Source organism: Notothenia rossii (genome assembly GCF_949606895.1).
Source record: "Notothenia rossii genome assembly, chromosome: 7".
Lineage (NCBI taxonomy): Eukaryota > Metazoa > Chordata > Actinopteri > Perciformes > Nototheniidae > Notothenia > Notothenia rossii.
In genome coordinates, this window is record NC_136905.1 from 9,270,953 (window position 1) to 9,288,487 (window position 17,535).

Consider the following 17,535-nt stretch of genomic DNA (forward strand, 5'->3'; position numbering starts at 1 on the left):
GCGTGAGGTACTGTGACAGATGAACAGTTTGTGTCAATGCTTTGATGCACACCTGTGGTGCTCCCATAGGTGTGAAGACATAGAAACTAAAATGTATTAAACTATTCAATTAACATTACAAATATGTTTTTTGTTTATTTTTTTAAATAATGCACTCGCTCTTATAATAGTTGGGTTCATTTGAAGCGAATGTAACTGTTGTAAGTCACTTTGGATAAAAGCTTCAGTTTAATGTAATATAAGAATAGATTCATTTTTTGTTCACCCTTATCTCACGCAGCTGTTTATCTTTTGCATATTTCGGTCCTGTATTACATCAAACTACAGTATATTTGTTGATGTGGTCACTTCATATAACCTGGACTCGTCTAAAAATGTATCAATCAGAAACGGCTATTTCATTACCAGTGCTGAAATGAACTGAGACTGTTAAAAGGTATTTTTCCATGTTCTGCTACTTTATACACTTTGTTGCTGATCTTTTAGGAGCTTAAAACTAATGCAGGAACCAGAAATAAATGACACCATGAAGAAGAAAATATTATTTGTATAGGTGTTGATTCAACTCAATGGCTGTAGTCGTGGTGCGTGGTACCGAGAAGTGTTTCTCATGCCCATTACAAACAAAGCCTTCCTTGTGGTAATGCACCTAAACAGAACACATGAAGATCTTCCACCTAATGTAAAGTTTAATTTGAACAACCCCACCAAGGAATAGCCAAGCCATATTATATATTAAAAGCTCTTATTTTAATGTTTAATATGGCCCAACTATACCTTGGTTTTCAAAAGTAATTCCTGTTCATACATTAAATGCACTATAGGGATGTCCACCATGTTGCATCAGACGCAGCCTCAGGTGGCCAGACAAGATCACATCCATCAAACACCTGATCTCTACCAAAGACATATGAAACATAACCTTCATATTTCACATCGATTTAAGGTATGATTTTGAACTGATATTGCGCCCTTAGACCATTATGCAATACCTCCATTTTCAAAGTTTACATTCTGCAACTTTTTAACTCTCTGAGATAAACCTGCTGGGGTTTCCAGGATGCACCAATTCAGATGTAGAAGACAAGTTATCATATATAAACTTTTTCCCTTGTTGTCTTGTCTTTGTGTTGCAGGTGTTGTGGAGGTATGGACTGTAACTGCGTCAGTGACCTGCTGATCCCCCCGGTGCCCGCTCTTTGGACGCCAGGTCAGTCCCACCATCAAGCTCGTGCAAGGGGTACTATTCTTTCATTCACTCAGTTCAACCTAAGAAGTGTTTTTTGTGTTCAATAAATCTACTCACGCATCTGCACACACCTTCAAACATACCTCTGGATTTAGACCCAGGTCAGGTGTTTCAACTGGGGCTAACCAAAAAAAAGCCAATCCAGTTATAATAAAACATAATCATGAAAACATGTTGAAATTGATCTTAAACTTTCAGCCATTTAAAAAAAAAAAGAAGATAACCATACCCACACACACACTGGTAAACAAATCCACTCTCTGGTAGTAATTGGTTGTATATCTAATGTTTTTACGAGGCTAGTTATTGCCAGATTCACTTTGGGATCGGTCAAAAAGCTGCTTAAGTCTGTCTATGATGTGCATACATTCGGGCCGGGCAGCATCAATCAGAGCTCTCCCGGCGAGCTGTCATCGTCCCGCTGACCAATCTGTTGAGGCTAGAGGGCATTAGCGCAGACTAACACTGCTCAAGGCACGTGCTGTGATATTAAACACATCATCCCTCACCTCCATCACTCATCAGTCATTCAGACAGCGATCCCCCGTGGCAAACAGCGGGACAAATGACAGGCCCTAACCTCATCCTCCCCTCTTTCCTGCTCCCTCCGTCCAGGGATCGCCTTTCCGGACTGGGCCTACAAGCCGGAGTCGAGCCCCGGGTCCCGACAGATCCAGCTGTGGCACTTCATCCTGGAGCTGCTGCAGAAGGAGGAGTACAATGGGATAATCGCCTGGCAGGGGGAATACGGAGAGTTCGTCATCAAGGATCCCGACGAAGTGGCCCGGCTGTGGGGGGCCAGGAAGTGTAAACCCCACATGAACTATGACAAGCTGAGCAGGGCTCTGAGGTAAATTCAACATTCAAGGCTTTTATTTTCATGTGTTTAAGTAAATAGAATATAATAAAAATAGTGCAGAATATTTTATATACAAGTAATTGGAATATTGATATGAGTTGCAAACAGATGCATGTTATGGATGTCCTTTCAAAAGTTCAGGTGTTTAACAGTCTTATGGCCTGCGGGATGAAACCGTCCCTCAGTCTGGTGGTTTTAGACCTGATGCTGAGGTACGTGTTTGTTGACTGTCGAGCACTTTTTGGAATCGGATAAATCAAGATGTTTATCACACGCCGGTTTACATAAATTGTTTACTCTTGTTTGGCTGAATCCTCACTTAACGTCTCGCTTTTTCATGTCGGTTTAATGGAAAGATAAAGGTGGGACGTCTCCTGGGGAACGTCAATACCCTCAATTTCTCCTTATCTGTGGACATCCTAATGGAAAGTTCACCATTGAGCTGCCAAATAAAAAATTCAATAGGGATTTCAAAATTAAGCCGCTGTCTGAAATTGCTTGGACTTCTTCTGCGGGAATGAGGAACGTGGGGGAACTGCTCGGCTACAAACTTGGCGAATATGATTAAAATAATACCGCTCACACTCCATACCTTCAGCGGTTTATACCCCCAACCACACACACAGTATTCTTATGCAAATACACACACTGCCCCGACTTATTCCCCCCCCCCCTCCCTCTGCTTTCCTTTGGCCTCTCGTTAATGGGGGCTGTCGTCAGAGTCTAATTGTTATGAATTGGCTGGGGCCACAATTAGCCTTCTTAATTAGCCTCACTTAATTGCTCAATTAAGGGCCACGGCACAATTGCCACGCAAAGCAAAACACGTACCCTTCATTGCACTGTGGAGACGCTGGTACTCACTGTTCGTTTAAATCGTGCGTCTGCATAATGAGCCGTAGTGTTTAACGCTGAGGTTGCCCTAATGCATTCTGTATTCCGTGTGGTCACTTCAAAACTAAGAAACTCTAAAGAAATGGCGTCCGAGATTACAACTTCTACCTCGCGATAGGACGGAGTCTCGGCAGGTTTTTCAATTTGCGAAGTCCCCCCCCCCCCACCCCCCCTCCTCCCCCCTCTCAGCTCCTTCACCTGAGCCAGATGGCGCCATGTTTTGCCTTTACTGTTGATCAAGCCTGCTTCCTGGCAGACTGTACGTTTTGACACCTCTGTGGGTGGCACAGGAAACGGCATGACGACGGCGCTACATGCCCAGCGGGAGACACCTGAGGTCGTTACCGTGGAGACTCCTCTTGTTGTCTTAGTAAACGTGCTTTGCCGTTAAAAAAGACAGTTGCAGCCTCTCCGTTACAATTATATTTACTCTACTAATCACTTGGGTTGGATTTCATGTCTCAGAGCCACATGTGCTTGTGATGATTCAAATGTAAGCACATCCATGCAAAGATTCAGAAACCGACTTTCACCTTAACTGACCCATTTTGTATTTTCTGAATTAAATCATATTTTTTACAAAGTCAAACACCATTTTGTATTTTATATTTGTTATCACTTATTTAAATTATATCACATTATTTTGTTTCTATGGATACGATCCTGCACCATAAGGCGGTGTTTTGCTGTCTGTAGGTTAAGGGCCTCTGAGGCTCAAATGCGTTTTGATTTCTAACAGCTGAATAACATTTCCCTCTTAAACAACCCTATTGTATTGAATCAAGGCAGACATGAATTGATTTGAGTAAGGAGGAGATGAATAAGAAACAGTGGGAAATCAGCATAGCTCTTGTCCTACAGCGCTGAACTTGTTTACTTATTCGTGTCTGTTAGCGATGAGACATAAAACCTTGATGCGAGCGTTATATTAATCCTTCCCTCCTCTTTTCCTTTTCCTCTTCCTTTTTCCTTTATTCTTTATCCCCCCCTCACTCTATCATCCCTATTTCAATATCTCCTCCTCCTCCTCCTCCTCCTCCTCCTCCTCCTCCTCCTCCTTTGCAGGTATTACTACAACAAGCGCATTTTGCACAAAACCAAAGGGAAGCGCTTCACCTACAAATTCAACTTCAGTAAGGTCGTGTTGGTCAACTACCCCATCCTGGACATGGCCAACTCTCCCTTCTTTCTGGCACAGAACCACTTCAACGGGAGCACCAGCACTCCAGACTGCAGCCCAGAGGTAAAGAGGAAGAGGTGGCGGGACGGGAGGGGCGGGACGGGGGGGGGGGGAAGGTAGAGGGGCTTCTTATTGTTAGATACATATGCATATAATGATAATCAAAAAGAAAAATGAACAAAAATGACACCTACATATCTAATCCAATCCATTTGATTTCTATAGCACATTTAAAAACAACAGAGTTGAACAAAGTGCTGTACATCAAATCAAATCAAATCAAGTTTTATTTATATAGCACATTTAATCAACATCAACAACTATATAAAAAAAAAACATAGCCTAAATACATGAAAAACAGACAGGACATGAAACAAATGTACGAGACAATGAAACCAGATCAGAAGCCACAGACTGAGAAACTCTCCGACATGACGTAAAAACACTAGTGAGATAAAAACCCAAATTTAAAAGCACAAACAAAAACATCTAAATGATGACCACGTTTCGTTTAAGTCTTTGATTCAGTGTGTATCATTACGGGCACATTACATATATACTTTATGAATCTGAAAATTGGATTTTCCTTTTTGACACAGCAGATATATGTTAACAATCTGTGCTGTTGTATTAGCTGTAAAGTGTCTCTACTCTGGGCTATTTTTATTATATGTACAGCACTTCGGCTCGACCAAAAATCGTTTATAAATGTGCTGTATAAATAAAACTTGATTTGATTTGATAATAAAATCCCCCCAAAAAAACATCTAAACAGTGAATATACAGTACATATCCACAAAGTATCTAAATAAGACACAATATACAGAATAAGTGAGAGTACTCAAAAATAGACGAGCAAATGTTAACATAGGATACTATTAACATTATAAAAGTATTTGTTTTTAATTAAAATGTGTGTGAGGTGGGGTGGTAGGTACAATGTGTGCACACAATGGTATGTAGCAGGTAAGACACAGGGAGTCAAATAAGTGAAATCATGAACAAAAAAAGCAGGAATAGCAAAATCTGCTCCCTAATTTGTTATTAATAGCGATTTAATTCAGGTACCTGAAATCCATTGCACTCTAGCGGTTTGCCTTTTGTGTTTCTCTGGCCCCTGCTGTGTGTTCGATCTTTACAAGAGAATGGGTGGTGATCATCATGTCTGCCTTTTTTCCCCCCGTCTCTAATTGTGATACAATTCTTAACACGTGCTCAGAGAGACTTCCTACGTAGATAAATGCTATTATAAAATGGAAAGAAAGACACATCCTAATTTAGTTAAAGAATACTTGACTTGCGCGTCTTTTTTAGAAGTTATATTTAGAAACAAATACGGAAATCAATAGAAATGAGTTCAAACATAGCTGTACTGTACACACCTTGTACACAGGTCTTTTTTAACTTAGATGTGAGTGCACTTAATTACATTTTAAACAGCAAATGTCCTACAAAGTGCACGTAACTTGAAAGTACAGTAGGAGAGCACCATCCATCATCTGTCGTGCCATCCTTAAGACGGGATAAGGAGACTGAAGGAGACAGAGGAGGAGGACGGTTTAAACTTGTCCTTAAAACAAAAGAAGACGTTATCCCCTCCTGCTCTCATCCCGTCTCCTATGGCGCATCCATCTGTCATCGATTGAAAATGAAAGGAATAGAAAGCAAAGGGGTCGCGTCAGATCAGATCAATGGCGGGTCATTAATGCGGTTTGTTAAGCAACGCAGATCTCCAGCTTGGGAGTACAGTCTCGCCTTTCAAACTATGGGCTGCGGGGTGACAGATACTATTGATCCAAAAGTCCTGCTAGGGGGGAGAAAAAAATCCCCCCTTTGTCCCCTTGATTCGTGAGATTCAACTGTGCCATTTATTTTACCTTGCCTCCTTCTCATTTACGTATTTCACACACACACACACACACACACACACACACACCCACACACCCACACACACACACACACACACACACACACACACACACACACACACACACACACACACACACACACACACACACACACACACACACACACACACACACACAGCTGCCCTACATCCTGAATGGGTGTCACTCTCTCAGATCTGTTTGTACCCGTCACACAGGACGAAGACCCACAATCCCTCTCTCTCTCTCCTCCTCATTCATCCTTTGTGCACACCATCCTAATCGCTGTTCTACATTTGACTCTGTACTCTTCCTTGCCTTTGACTCTCTGAGCCTCTGCGTCCTCCTACCTCCCTTTTTTTTTTTGTCCCCTGACACCCCCTTTTTTATCGTGTCCTCTGTCACTGTTTGCATCACACTCTGCGGGAGTGCTGCTGTCAACATGTGACTTTACACCGTGGAAACACAACAGCACCATGAGGGCAGATTGGAAGCAAAACGTGTGGTTTATTTGGGAAATCAGAAATCCTTTATTATTGACCTAGGTGTTACAACAGTAAGGGTAAAGTGCAGATAAAAGCCAAACGTAAAATAGTACACTTACATGTCAATTTAAGGCTAGTAAATCAAACCCGATGAGTACACTTCCATGCTAACAAATAAGTAGCAACATTCAAAAGTGAAAAAGTATTGAAGAAGCCAATAATGATATTATTAAATTGTACATTACACATAAACAGTCGTATTGCAAAGTTTCTATATTAAAAGGCAGTGTTGGAAGAAGTACTCAGAAATACAAGCAGTAATATTAAAGTGTGTAAAAACAGTTGGCATCATTATCCATGAAGTACCAATTGTGTAGTATGGCTAATTTCAGAGTCATACATAATAAATAATTGCTTAATAAATAAATAAATAAACTTTAATGTTGCATCTGGTATAGGTGGGGTTTCTTTTTAATTACTGACTTTAATAATTCACCATCATCCATCCACAATCAGTTGAATGATATTTTGTATTTATAACATAAATCTGCTAATTAGCTATAGTTACTGAAGCTGGAAAATACATGTGCACACCAAATGTAGTAGCATCTTTTGAGATGTTAAAATTCTCGTATTGTTTATTTCTACTCTTTAATTTCTACTTCTTATGTGCAATGCTTTCTTTTGTTGTTTTTTATGCTGCTGCAACACAAACAGTACCTTTTATCTTATAATAACGGGGAAATTAGTTAAATGACCAGTACCTTTCTATTTAGGTTCAGTACTTGAGTGGATGTTCTTTGTTACATTCTACGACCGCTTAAGGAAGTAAAGAAAACTCGTTTTTATATTCTTCCACTCTCTTTTCCCCCTCTCCTCTCCTTTGTTTCTCAGGCCATACAGTCCCTGTTTCCTCGTCTGCCAGACTCGGGCAGGGGCACGTCCCTGTTTGATCGGACCACCGCAGCACCGGGGCCCGAAGGAGACAAGCTGAGGCTGGATTCATTCCCCTTCCTCAGTACAGGTGAGCAAATAAAAGTTTGTGAAAAGTGTAAAAAAAACGAAACAAATAGGAATCTTTCTGTATCCCAGAGACAAACACATTTCTTATGAGGAGAAACACAGCCGAGGCGGTATAATAAGGCAGCAAACGGAGCTTCTTAAACAAAGGGAGGAGGAGAAGGTAGAGGGAAAGAGGAGAGCAACGAGGATATGGGGAGGCATGAACATTTATTGTTAAAGGAAATAAGAGAGATGGCCGTCCCATGGCAGCCCGCGGTGAGGCTGTGCTGCAGGTGAAGGGCCAGGTTAGCTGGTGAATTATGCATTTCAGCCGCGGCCAAAACAACAAGCTGGAGAAACACTCGACCCGGTTTTAGGAAAACATTTATCCTGCTCTTTCTCCGGTTCCATCAATTGGCCTAATTGTCGTTGTGTGTGTGCATCTGCCTTTGTTTCTTATACGTGCATCAGAATGTGTACGAACGTGCAGCGCCAGAGAGTGTAAACAGATGTACTCTCACACACACACACACACACACACACACACACACACACACACACACACACACACACACACACACACACACACACACACACACACACACACACACACACACACACACACACACACACACACACACACACACACACACATCACACACACCCCCTCCTTCCTCCCCACTCTGTTTGTCCTCAGGTCCTTTTCCCCCCCTTCTTCCCTTCTCACCCTCCTCTCCCTCCCATGTGTCCCTGCTGTCCTAATCCCTTCCCAGGCAGGAAGGCCCTAATTGAGGGTGCAGGCTTCAGTTTGTGGCCTGTGGGCGCCCATTACTGTGTTTTCATAAGCAAGTGAGGCCTGCCTGACTGATTCAATATTCATGTGTCTGCCAGCTACTCCTGGCCCAGCACGCAGAGACTTCACCACTGTCAAATTAGCCCTGCATAGTAAATAACGGAGTGAAACACAGAGCGAGGAGAGCGAGGGTGCAGCAGAGAGGCAGCTTTGAGTTGGTTGTCAGTTGGAAGGAAGTACAGTGTGTGGAGAGGCAATGCTTTTGTTTGCGCATTAAAATTGAATTCCAGCATCACCTCGAATTCACCCCCTGTTTCGGGTTTCACTCACAAGGAATTAAAACATGGTGTTGTATGAAATGTACTTCATCCTAATGTTTTTACGTAATATTTTTATATTACGTAAAAACCTTAGGATGAAGTGATACGGGGAGAACAATTGGGGGGACAGGAGATCGACTGTTTGCGAGTTTCCTTATTCCTGGACGTACATGTATTCTTTATTATTTCTTGGCTACATTTTTTTTAAAAGGTGACTGTCACCACTGAGATTTTTGGGGTGCAACCCATCTCCTTGTTTCAATACCAAAAAAAGGATAAGATAATCATTTATTGTCAGATCAAGTATAACATTTTACTTGCATCACAGCAGCTCCATTTGCAACATCAAACAAGGACAAATATTAAGATGGCATGTAACATCACGATAACTGAAGAGAAACATGCTAAAAGACCCTCTATCGAACATTAGATCTGGGTTTGAACTTTGAGGATCGACTGGTGCACAAAGGAGTGCTTCATTCTCAACATTGGGAAGGTTTAAACTCTTAATCCAATGTGTATTTTTCAGAATCTGCTTTTCGGGGCAGTGTGTGTGCTGCTCAGTACTGGCATGCATAAATGAACCATTAGGTTTCTTTTCTTGTTGTGGGTGTTGAAAGCAGCCGTGGCAGAATTGGCCCCTGTGGCTCCTGATTAGACTTGCTAATACCGATGAGCATAATTAGTGAACATTCTTGGATGTTGTATGTCAAGAAACCTTTGGCCCTTCAGAGAGCTAACTGGATCTCCTCTCTGTCCTGTAGGTGCTCCGTGCTACACCAAGCCCCCGTCCCTGCTGGGCCCCTATGCTCGCAACCCACCCTTCGACTACCCCTGGGGCTTCAACCCTTACCTCCCAGGGGCCTTCTCCCTCAACAACTGCCCCAAACTGCCCCCTGGCTCCCTCTACCCCTCCCAGTTCTACCCCAACCCTTTGCAGAGCAGCCTCTCCCAGCTGCCTCACCCTTTCTCCTCCCTGCTCCCCACGGCAGAGGCAGGTGAGAGGGGGACAACCGGGGGGACGAACGGCACGGCGGGTGGTCAGCCGATCAGACTCTGCCTCCCTCCGTACCCCGGGAGCCTGTCTCTGGGTCGCATGGACATTGGGGCGTCGTTGTTGGCGGAGAGGGAGAGGGAGAGGGCGGAGGCCAATCCTCCGGGCACAGGGGGGGTGAGTCTGGGCCTGGGAGCCGGCCTGCAGAGCCCCTCGGAGAGGAGAGGGGGGCTGAAGCAGGACCCCGAGTCAGACTCAGACCTGGAGATCACTGACCTGAGCGACTGCAGCTCGGACAACGACAACGACCACGACTTCAGGAAGGGACCCAGCCTGGCGAGCCGATCACAGATAGTGCTGGACGGGAAGAAAGGGAGCGTGCTGCCACCCGTCTCCTCTCTCCCCCCCACAGTGTCCCCGCATCCTCTGAAGAGCCTGAAGCCCGTCTCCCCCCGGCCCCCCTCCCGTCCTCTGTCGCTCTCCCCCCCCCTGCCTCCGCATGAAAAACACAGGGAGACAGAGACTCTCAAAATGATCCACAGCTAATACTTCTTCTTCTTCTTCTTCTCCCGCCATCTTGCCAGTCTGTGCTCTGATAACTCTCTTTTTCTCTCCTTTCTTTTTTCAGAGACACTCTTCTGCTTTAAATTGTCAACCCCCCGCTCCCCACCCCCCACCCTAATCACTCTGGATAGATACTTTCTCCAAGAGAAGGCAGTTGTGTTATTCACTTGTGAAATGACTGTTTCCCTGTTTGCTGTGTATGTTTTTAAGTCCATTACACCACCGCCTCGTCCACCTCAGAGTATATGGAGCGTGCAGTTTTTAGGGTATCAGCTGTCTGTATCCCCCTCTAGTCCTTTCTGTTTTGATCTCTCACACCAAATGACCGCCCTGTTCTTTGTAGACTTGCTTTACGCGTTGCTTGCAGTACTCAACAATTTGCAGGCGAGCTATGATAGGAGGCAGTGAGGTGGTAAATTACAGCACAGCAGCACCTGCCTTGACAAACATTAACAAACAACATCCCTAACAGAACAGAACAACAAATAATGCTCAGATCGATCCAATTCTACAGATTTATCCTATAATTCTTGAGATTTGGAATACATGTGATCACTTTGAGACATGGTCAAATACTGCCACCTAGTGCTCATGTCCATCAATGTCTCCAAAATCATTTTTACCCCGTAACCCTGTGAGTAAAACTGCCCCTACAGTTATTTTGCACTTACTTTTTATGATATATTGTTTTTCCTGCGGGTTAATTTAAATGTTAAGATCCATATTTCTTATAGTGTTAACTGTGATAGTCTGTGATTATTTATTTTGTCCTGTGGTTCAAGTATTTCCTGCACATTTTTCTAAAAAAAAAGGAAAGAAAAAGAGAGCATTTAGGGGGAGCTGGACCAACCTAGAAATTTGTATGAATATTTCACTGTATATATTTTATTATGGTGTACATTACATTTAATTACGATTCACTATGATAAGATTTAGCTGTATTGTTGTGATTTAATTCAGTATTTAAACATGTTGGAAAAATTATAAGCTTAGGTGTATCAAAGTTTAAATTATTAACGGCAGAAGATCTGCACTCTGAAGATGTTTTTCTATGATGAGGACAGAGACCACACTGGGAATGGTCTCTCATTTTCTCGACCCCAATTAATTGTGCCCTTTGGTCATTTCTGCCCAGCGTACGAACCCTTTGGGTGCAAAAACATGCCGGTAGACTTATTTTTATAGTTAGCATTCACCCAGTGTAACTGTACTGTAATTAGTCAAAAGTGAATAATATTGGTCTTCTTTTTTTAAATCCTCCCCCTAAAAATCTGTTTTGATTATTTTTCAATCAGTGCTTTTTGTCAATGCCAGCAGCAGGGCAATTGGTTTAGCTCGAGGACATATGAAAAATAAAAAATACTGTTTATGTTTGCAGACCTAATGACCAACAAGCTTCCTCCGGCCCCGTTTCTCCACACAGAGTGAACGCTAAACCATATTGTACAGCTTCAGAGCCTATGGTTTGTCAAACGGTTAGTTGTGAAAGCTCTATTGTAAAGTTAATGTAAAGCTCTATGTTTGTTGAGTTGCTACAGGAACAAGGCCTCCAGTCCCAGGACACTGACTAACAGCTGTAAATACTGTTTCCTTTGTGTGTGTATGTGTGTGTACACATCCAAAAATGACAATGCAGTGGTTTCACCTGTCACCTCTCTTTGTTTTACTGTAAAGAGGAAAAATGGAAAGTGCAAAAAAGAAGAAAAAGATTAATATCTTCAAAAGCAATAAACATTATTCTGAATAGTGAGATGTTGTGACTGTGAGTTTGTTGAAATGTTTTCATTGGGTGACGTCGACCAGTGATGTGAGGTGGCTCTAATCTCAATTGCTATCATCAAGGTGTGAATTACATTGCAGCTTTTCACACCAATTGTATTTATGCCAGTGAACATATCTTCCTTTTGACACCACAGTGTATTTAAATATTTAGAATAAGGGGTGTTGCGATAACCGCGATTAAAAAAAATATATATATTGTTACAGATTAATACTAATGAAGACAATAATCCAAGGTCTCTTGAATAATTTCTCTTTACACGTTTTTAGGTAACAAACTCTCCCTTCACCTCCCACACTTGTATTCTGAGGCTAATTCATTTGCAGAAGAGATAAAATGCATTTGACTGATCATTATTATTTAAAATATAACATAAAAAGAATCTGTTCAATTCAAAATCGTATTATCCTAAGATATCTCAATCATAAATTATTTTGACTTTGGTATTCCTGTACTGAGGTGTGATTTTGTAACAACCCTATGTGGAATGAAACTTCACTTTTCTATGTGGTCACTTAGTAACTCCTGTAGTTAATAAAGTATAGTATAAATAATTCTAATTCACAACGTGACCAGATTTGAGTTTTCTAATCGTGCTTAGTTTTGATGACAAAAACAAGGTACTTAATACAAACTTGAAATAATCAGAGCATCACGGTAAAGAAATATGATTTTAATAGCAATAAGGTTTTTTTTAAACATATTTTGTATATTAAAGTCTTTGTTTTTACTGTTTTACTTTCACTCAAACAACTAATTGGTAAAAATACACACACACACACACTATATTTTACGCAATAATACAAATAGAAATACAGTCTCCACCATCTTGTAGAACATGTGTCAACATTACAAAGACATCTGTCATCGCCATTAAGTAATTAATTGATTTGACTGAGTTACAAATAACATTGAAATGAGGGTTGATTCAATACGTCCTGATAAACACCACAACTAGTCATATATTTTTCATTTTTCTTGACCTTTCACCACTAATCTGGAAATGACTATTGAATGTCTAAGTTGTGAAACAGCTTCTACAAATGTTTGGTAGGTCATAACTTGAGTGATGAACAAACCTTTCCTATAAAAACTGTGGAGGTGTGAGGATTAATGACACGATGAGCGATATCCGACAGAAACTCTTACATTTGCAGTTTCAACTTAAAGGGCACATTCGAGAAATGGGTGTACAACCTCCCAGTTAATGATATAACCTTATGACCTCAAATATCTACAATATCTCATACCGACAATTTTAAATCACAGAATGGAAGCCACTCAAAATGTGTGAACAAAATAAGGTTATGACCATGGTACAATCAACGAGGATGAGTCTAACAGGAAGTGACAGGGTCCTCATTATACTGCGGCTCATTCTCAGCCCAACGGCCATTCCTGTCTTCTGTTAACCCTTCGCCACAAAATCATCAAAGGTTCGAGTCCTTACTACACGCCCGAGTAGAGGGAAATCACATAATTAATTATACAGTACTGTGTCAACCTGTAATGCACTATCCAAGAAAATGTGTAAACCATTAATACAATTTATTTCAAGACAAACAAATCTAAAATTCCAGGAAAACCGATCATGTGACATGTGTTATTTAACACAATGATTTACTAAATAGACATGCAGTCAGTATTGATGTATACTGTACTTAATTACAATTTGTAGGTCCGTTTTATGCATCTTAATTTTAACGCACTACTTCTCAGAGGGAAATATTTTACTTTTTCTGCACTACATAGAGGGCTTTAATCGCTAGGTACTTTGCAGATTCAGATGGTATTAATACAAAATATAAATCAACCAATACATCATGATATATTATTATAGGCTAAGCTACCCAGCAGTGTACATAATTATTAAAATCAGTTCCACCTTTACAATCTGAGATATTTAATATAACACAATTATGCCTCACTATTTATAATCCAATAATATTATATTACAATTCTGAAATGAGTACTTTGAGTACATTTAAATGGTGACACTTTTCATACTTAAATAAGATTTTTTTTAAATGCATGATGTCTTACTTGTAGCACAGTATACATAATAGTAATGCTACTTTTACTTATGTGCAATAACTGAGTACTTGGTAGAACAATGCATGCAGCTTTAATTAAGTGAATATACAGATGTGAACGGGTTAGGGTTATGTTACTGTTTCTCCACAAGGTGGCGCAGTGAGGCTAGAATAAAAGAAAGGTAACTTGTGAGCAGGTATTGAAGTTTGGTTTACTTTGTAGGTTAAATCATTGCTCTAATTTAACGACACATATGTCCTTTATTGTCTGTAATATATCCATGGCTTCACAGTGGTGTGAGCATTTTGTTTTAGGTAAATGAAGGCTAGACATTAAAGTAGACCAACAGTAAAAAAAAAAAGGAAACATGTATGCTTAATGCAGGTTTAGGAGAGAAATAAGATAGTATATGGAGAGAAAACATGTTTTTCTGTTCGCTGCAAAGTCTTAGTCATCAATAATGCTGATAACAGATAAGTCTGCTTTATGCAATAGGTTTTGCCTAAGATTAACTAAGAAATTGGCTAATAATTATCAAAGAATCTGTAAAGTGTTGCAAAGTATGAAATAAAAAGTGTTGTAATAGGCAAACAACATTAACAACACTTAACCACATATCTAATAAAGACTAACATGTGGTTTTTACAAAATACAAACCTTGTAAAAACCTAAATATCACGCTTATAAAATATGTATACTCAGTTTTGCATGTGGGGACTCAATGGGGACGAGTTACTGTGTAACACAGTGCGGAAACAAACGGTGTTAGGTTCTACTTTTTAAAAAACTTTGACAGTCGAGGCTTAAGAGCACGAATACTTACTATACATCCGTTTTTATGTGTCATCTTGCACGTTGTGTTTAATAAATATACATGTTAAATAGTTGCTTCGTTTCCGCCGTCTGTTGACCACCCTGAGCTTTTTTTTTTTTTTTTTTTTTGATGTGTACTTCCGCGTACAATGTTTTTTTCCCACTGACACACGGCAACTTTCGAACAGGAAACCTATTAGACGCGTCGACTGTCTCTTTCTCTGCATTCACCAGTGAGTATATTAATTATAACACTAAAAAGGACGAACATTAGGAAGAGTTTGGACTTTTTTAAAGGCTGTGTATGGTGAATTTTAAAGTGGTGTTTGTTTTAACCGAGAGAAACGGGTTTATTCCTCCGCTCACAGACGGGCTGCAGACGGGAGGAATGTTGTCCTCGGCTGGCTGTGCACATATCTGCTCTGCGGGTAAAAACACGGTTTGAACCCGGTTTTATTTCATCATAGTGGTGAAATTAACGCAGCATTGGAACAAAAATCACTCTTATTGTGTACATGGACGCAGTTGTGTTGGTATAACTTCAGGTAGCAGAGTTGTGTGTTTTATATAGCTATGTAGGATTTTACAACTTGACTATTGTTGGTCTTATTATATCAGACTACAAATCACTTTAATATTCCCAAAGGGGCATAGTGTGTCATTTGAGTTTATAGCTAGTGGCCTTGTGACATTTTATCTTCTTTGCAAGAGTCTCCTGCTGACATTGATCATAGAAGTACTGTTTCTCATAAGAAAAATACAGCTAAATAATACGATAATGCAAGTTTTTTTTCTTGTTAAGTTATTTCTTCTACTTTTCCCATTTGTGAAACGCACCACTGTGATTACAGAGGCTTATTTAAATAACCAGTGCCATATCCTCTTATTTATTTGTCAACATTGTGATTTGCACAACCTGAAAGGAGGCCATGTAGGACAAGAGTCCCTCCCTTTTTTTCTGCCCCCCCCTCCTCTTTTCCTATACCACTCATCTGATCAGCCTATATACAGAGTCCAGACAGAGTTCAGTAATTAGTGTCTGCATAGAATTGATTACCCATGACGATTTTGCCGTGTGGAACAGAGGACATTGCCAGTGCTTAAAAGGCAAAAGTTTCCTGCGCCCAGAGGAAACTGCAATTACTGTTTGGAGCGGCACCATTATCTCACTGCAGTCATTAACCAAATATATGAGGCAGGAACAGTGTGGGCTGAGCCTGCCAGTAACCCGTCAAGTTTTCATTAATCACTCCTCATAAAACACCCTTTTACCAGGTTGCCAGGCCAGTTTGACTGATCTGTGCCTCTGAGACGTTCACTTTGCATTGTTATCGAGCATTACATCTCATACTTCCAGTGAATTTTGATAACGAGTTTACTTTCAAATTATTAGACGTTGCTGCGTGTGTGTGTGTGTGTTAAGGGTGTTGCAGCAGGCGGGTTTTTGGAGACTGACGCGTTCCCAGCCAGACGTTGCACCCCAGAGGCCCCATGTGAAGCAGGGCCCTGCCACTTCCTGTTACGCTCTGCTAGACTAGAGGAGCCCTGCACTTGTCGTCTCTTTCTCCCTCTCTCCCCACGTTTTACAAGTGCAGGCTTGTCTGGAGCCCAAAGGCTAACTTCTCTTCCTTTTAAAGGAATGTTGGCTATTTAATCAGAGTCTCTGTGCCGCTCTCTCCCTCCCTGTCTCTCTCACTCTCGCTCTATTGTTATAAGCCAACGTAAACTCACCCACATCCACTGCCTCTCAGAGGGTAGGGAGATAAGCTGGGATAAGGCTTGAGCGAGGCGTCGTTGTTGGCCTCTATGAGAGATACCTAACAACTGAAATGACAGGTAATGGCACCCGGTGTGGAACAGCCAGAGGGTGTCCTGAGGGCCTGGAGCTGTGTTGCAGGCAAGCTAATAATTTACTGTAGTCAGGCTCGCACTTCAAAGGGAACACAAGTATTCTCCTCTGGCTGTAGTTAGATTGACGCACAGGCAGCAGATAATGAGAGACAGAGCGCACTGAGCTGCTCTTCTTCTCTCTGCAGGAAAGCACTGACATCTACTCATTCCTCCTGAAGGGGCTCAGGAGGTGAGGCGGAGGGAAGGTGTGTGTGTTAGCATTACTATCCTTGTGGGGACCTACATATGTGTACACAGTAACGTGTGGGGACTCGCCCCCCTTATGGGGACATAATGGAGGTCCCAATCATTAATGTTAGGGTGAAGACTTGGTTAGGGTTAGGGTAAGGATTAGGGTTGGCATGTGTTGGTTATGGTTAAGGTTAGGATAAGTCTCCAGAAAATGCATGTAAGTCAATGTAATGTCCCCTGAAGTGATGTATACATGGTGTGTGTGTGTACAGGAACGTGGTTATGCGGTGCTGTGCCTTTGACATAATTATACCTGAAACCGCAGCTAATCTCAGCATTCAGCAACGTGACACACTGTGAGGTGTCATCATGTGTTTCTGCAAAATTTGCATTCATCTCCCATGGAAACATATCATATATCAAGTGAGGTAATGGAGTAGGGCTGGGCCATAGGAAGAAATGTCTCACAATATTTCTGACGCCTCAATATCTATATTTTGTGACGTTATTTGTAGGGTTGCTTTCACAGAACATTGATGTAAGGTAAAGTATTGAGAGAGAATATTGAGACATTTTGATGAAGAAACATCAGTAATGTGG

At 41.3% G+C, this 17,535-nt stretch overlaps 2 protein-coding genes across 17 annotated transcripts in view; both read left to right on the forward strand.

Annotated features, from left to right (window-relative positions):
* erfl1 (Ets2 repressor factor like 1) overlaps positions 1-11,976 on the forward strand; it is a 97,421-nt gene extending 85,445 nt beyond the window's left edge. For 11 of the 15 annotated variants that reach the window (XM_079692918.1, XM_079692911.1, XM_079692913.1 and 8 more), the window contains 5 exons: positions 1,137-1,240; positions 1,865-2,099; positions 4,068-4,245; positions 7,448-7,577; positions 9,433-11,976. In XM_079692918.1, the coding sequence (XP_079549044.1) occupies positions 1,150-1,240; positions 1,865-2,099; positions 4,068-4,245; positions 7,448-7,577; positions 9,433-10,208 (1,410 nt within the window). In that variant the 5' untranslated portion in view covers positions 1,137-1,149 and the 3' untranslated portion in view covers positions 10,209-11,976. Of the gene's footprint in view, positions 1-1,136; positions 1,241-1,864; positions 2,100-3,242; positions 3,340-4,067; positions 4,246-7,447; positions 7,578-9,432 lie in introns of those variants that run through there. The other 4 variants (XM_079692907.1, XM_079692908.1, XM_079692909.1 and 1 more) reach the window with 2 other exon arrangements.
* A 3,010-nt stretch (positions 11,977-14,986) lies between these two features.
* arhgef1 (Rho guanine nucleotide exchange factor (GEF) 1) overlaps positions 14,987-17,535 on the forward strand; it is a 55,081-nt gene continuing 52,532 nt past the window's right edge. Inside the window, exon 1 of one of the 2 annotated variants that reach the window (XM_079691255.1) lies at positions 14,987-15,086. The gene's annotated coding sequence lies outside the window, so the exon portion shown is untranslated. The remainder of the gene's footprint in view (positions 15,087-17,535) is intronic. The other variant, XM_079691254.1, reaches the window with a different exon arrangement.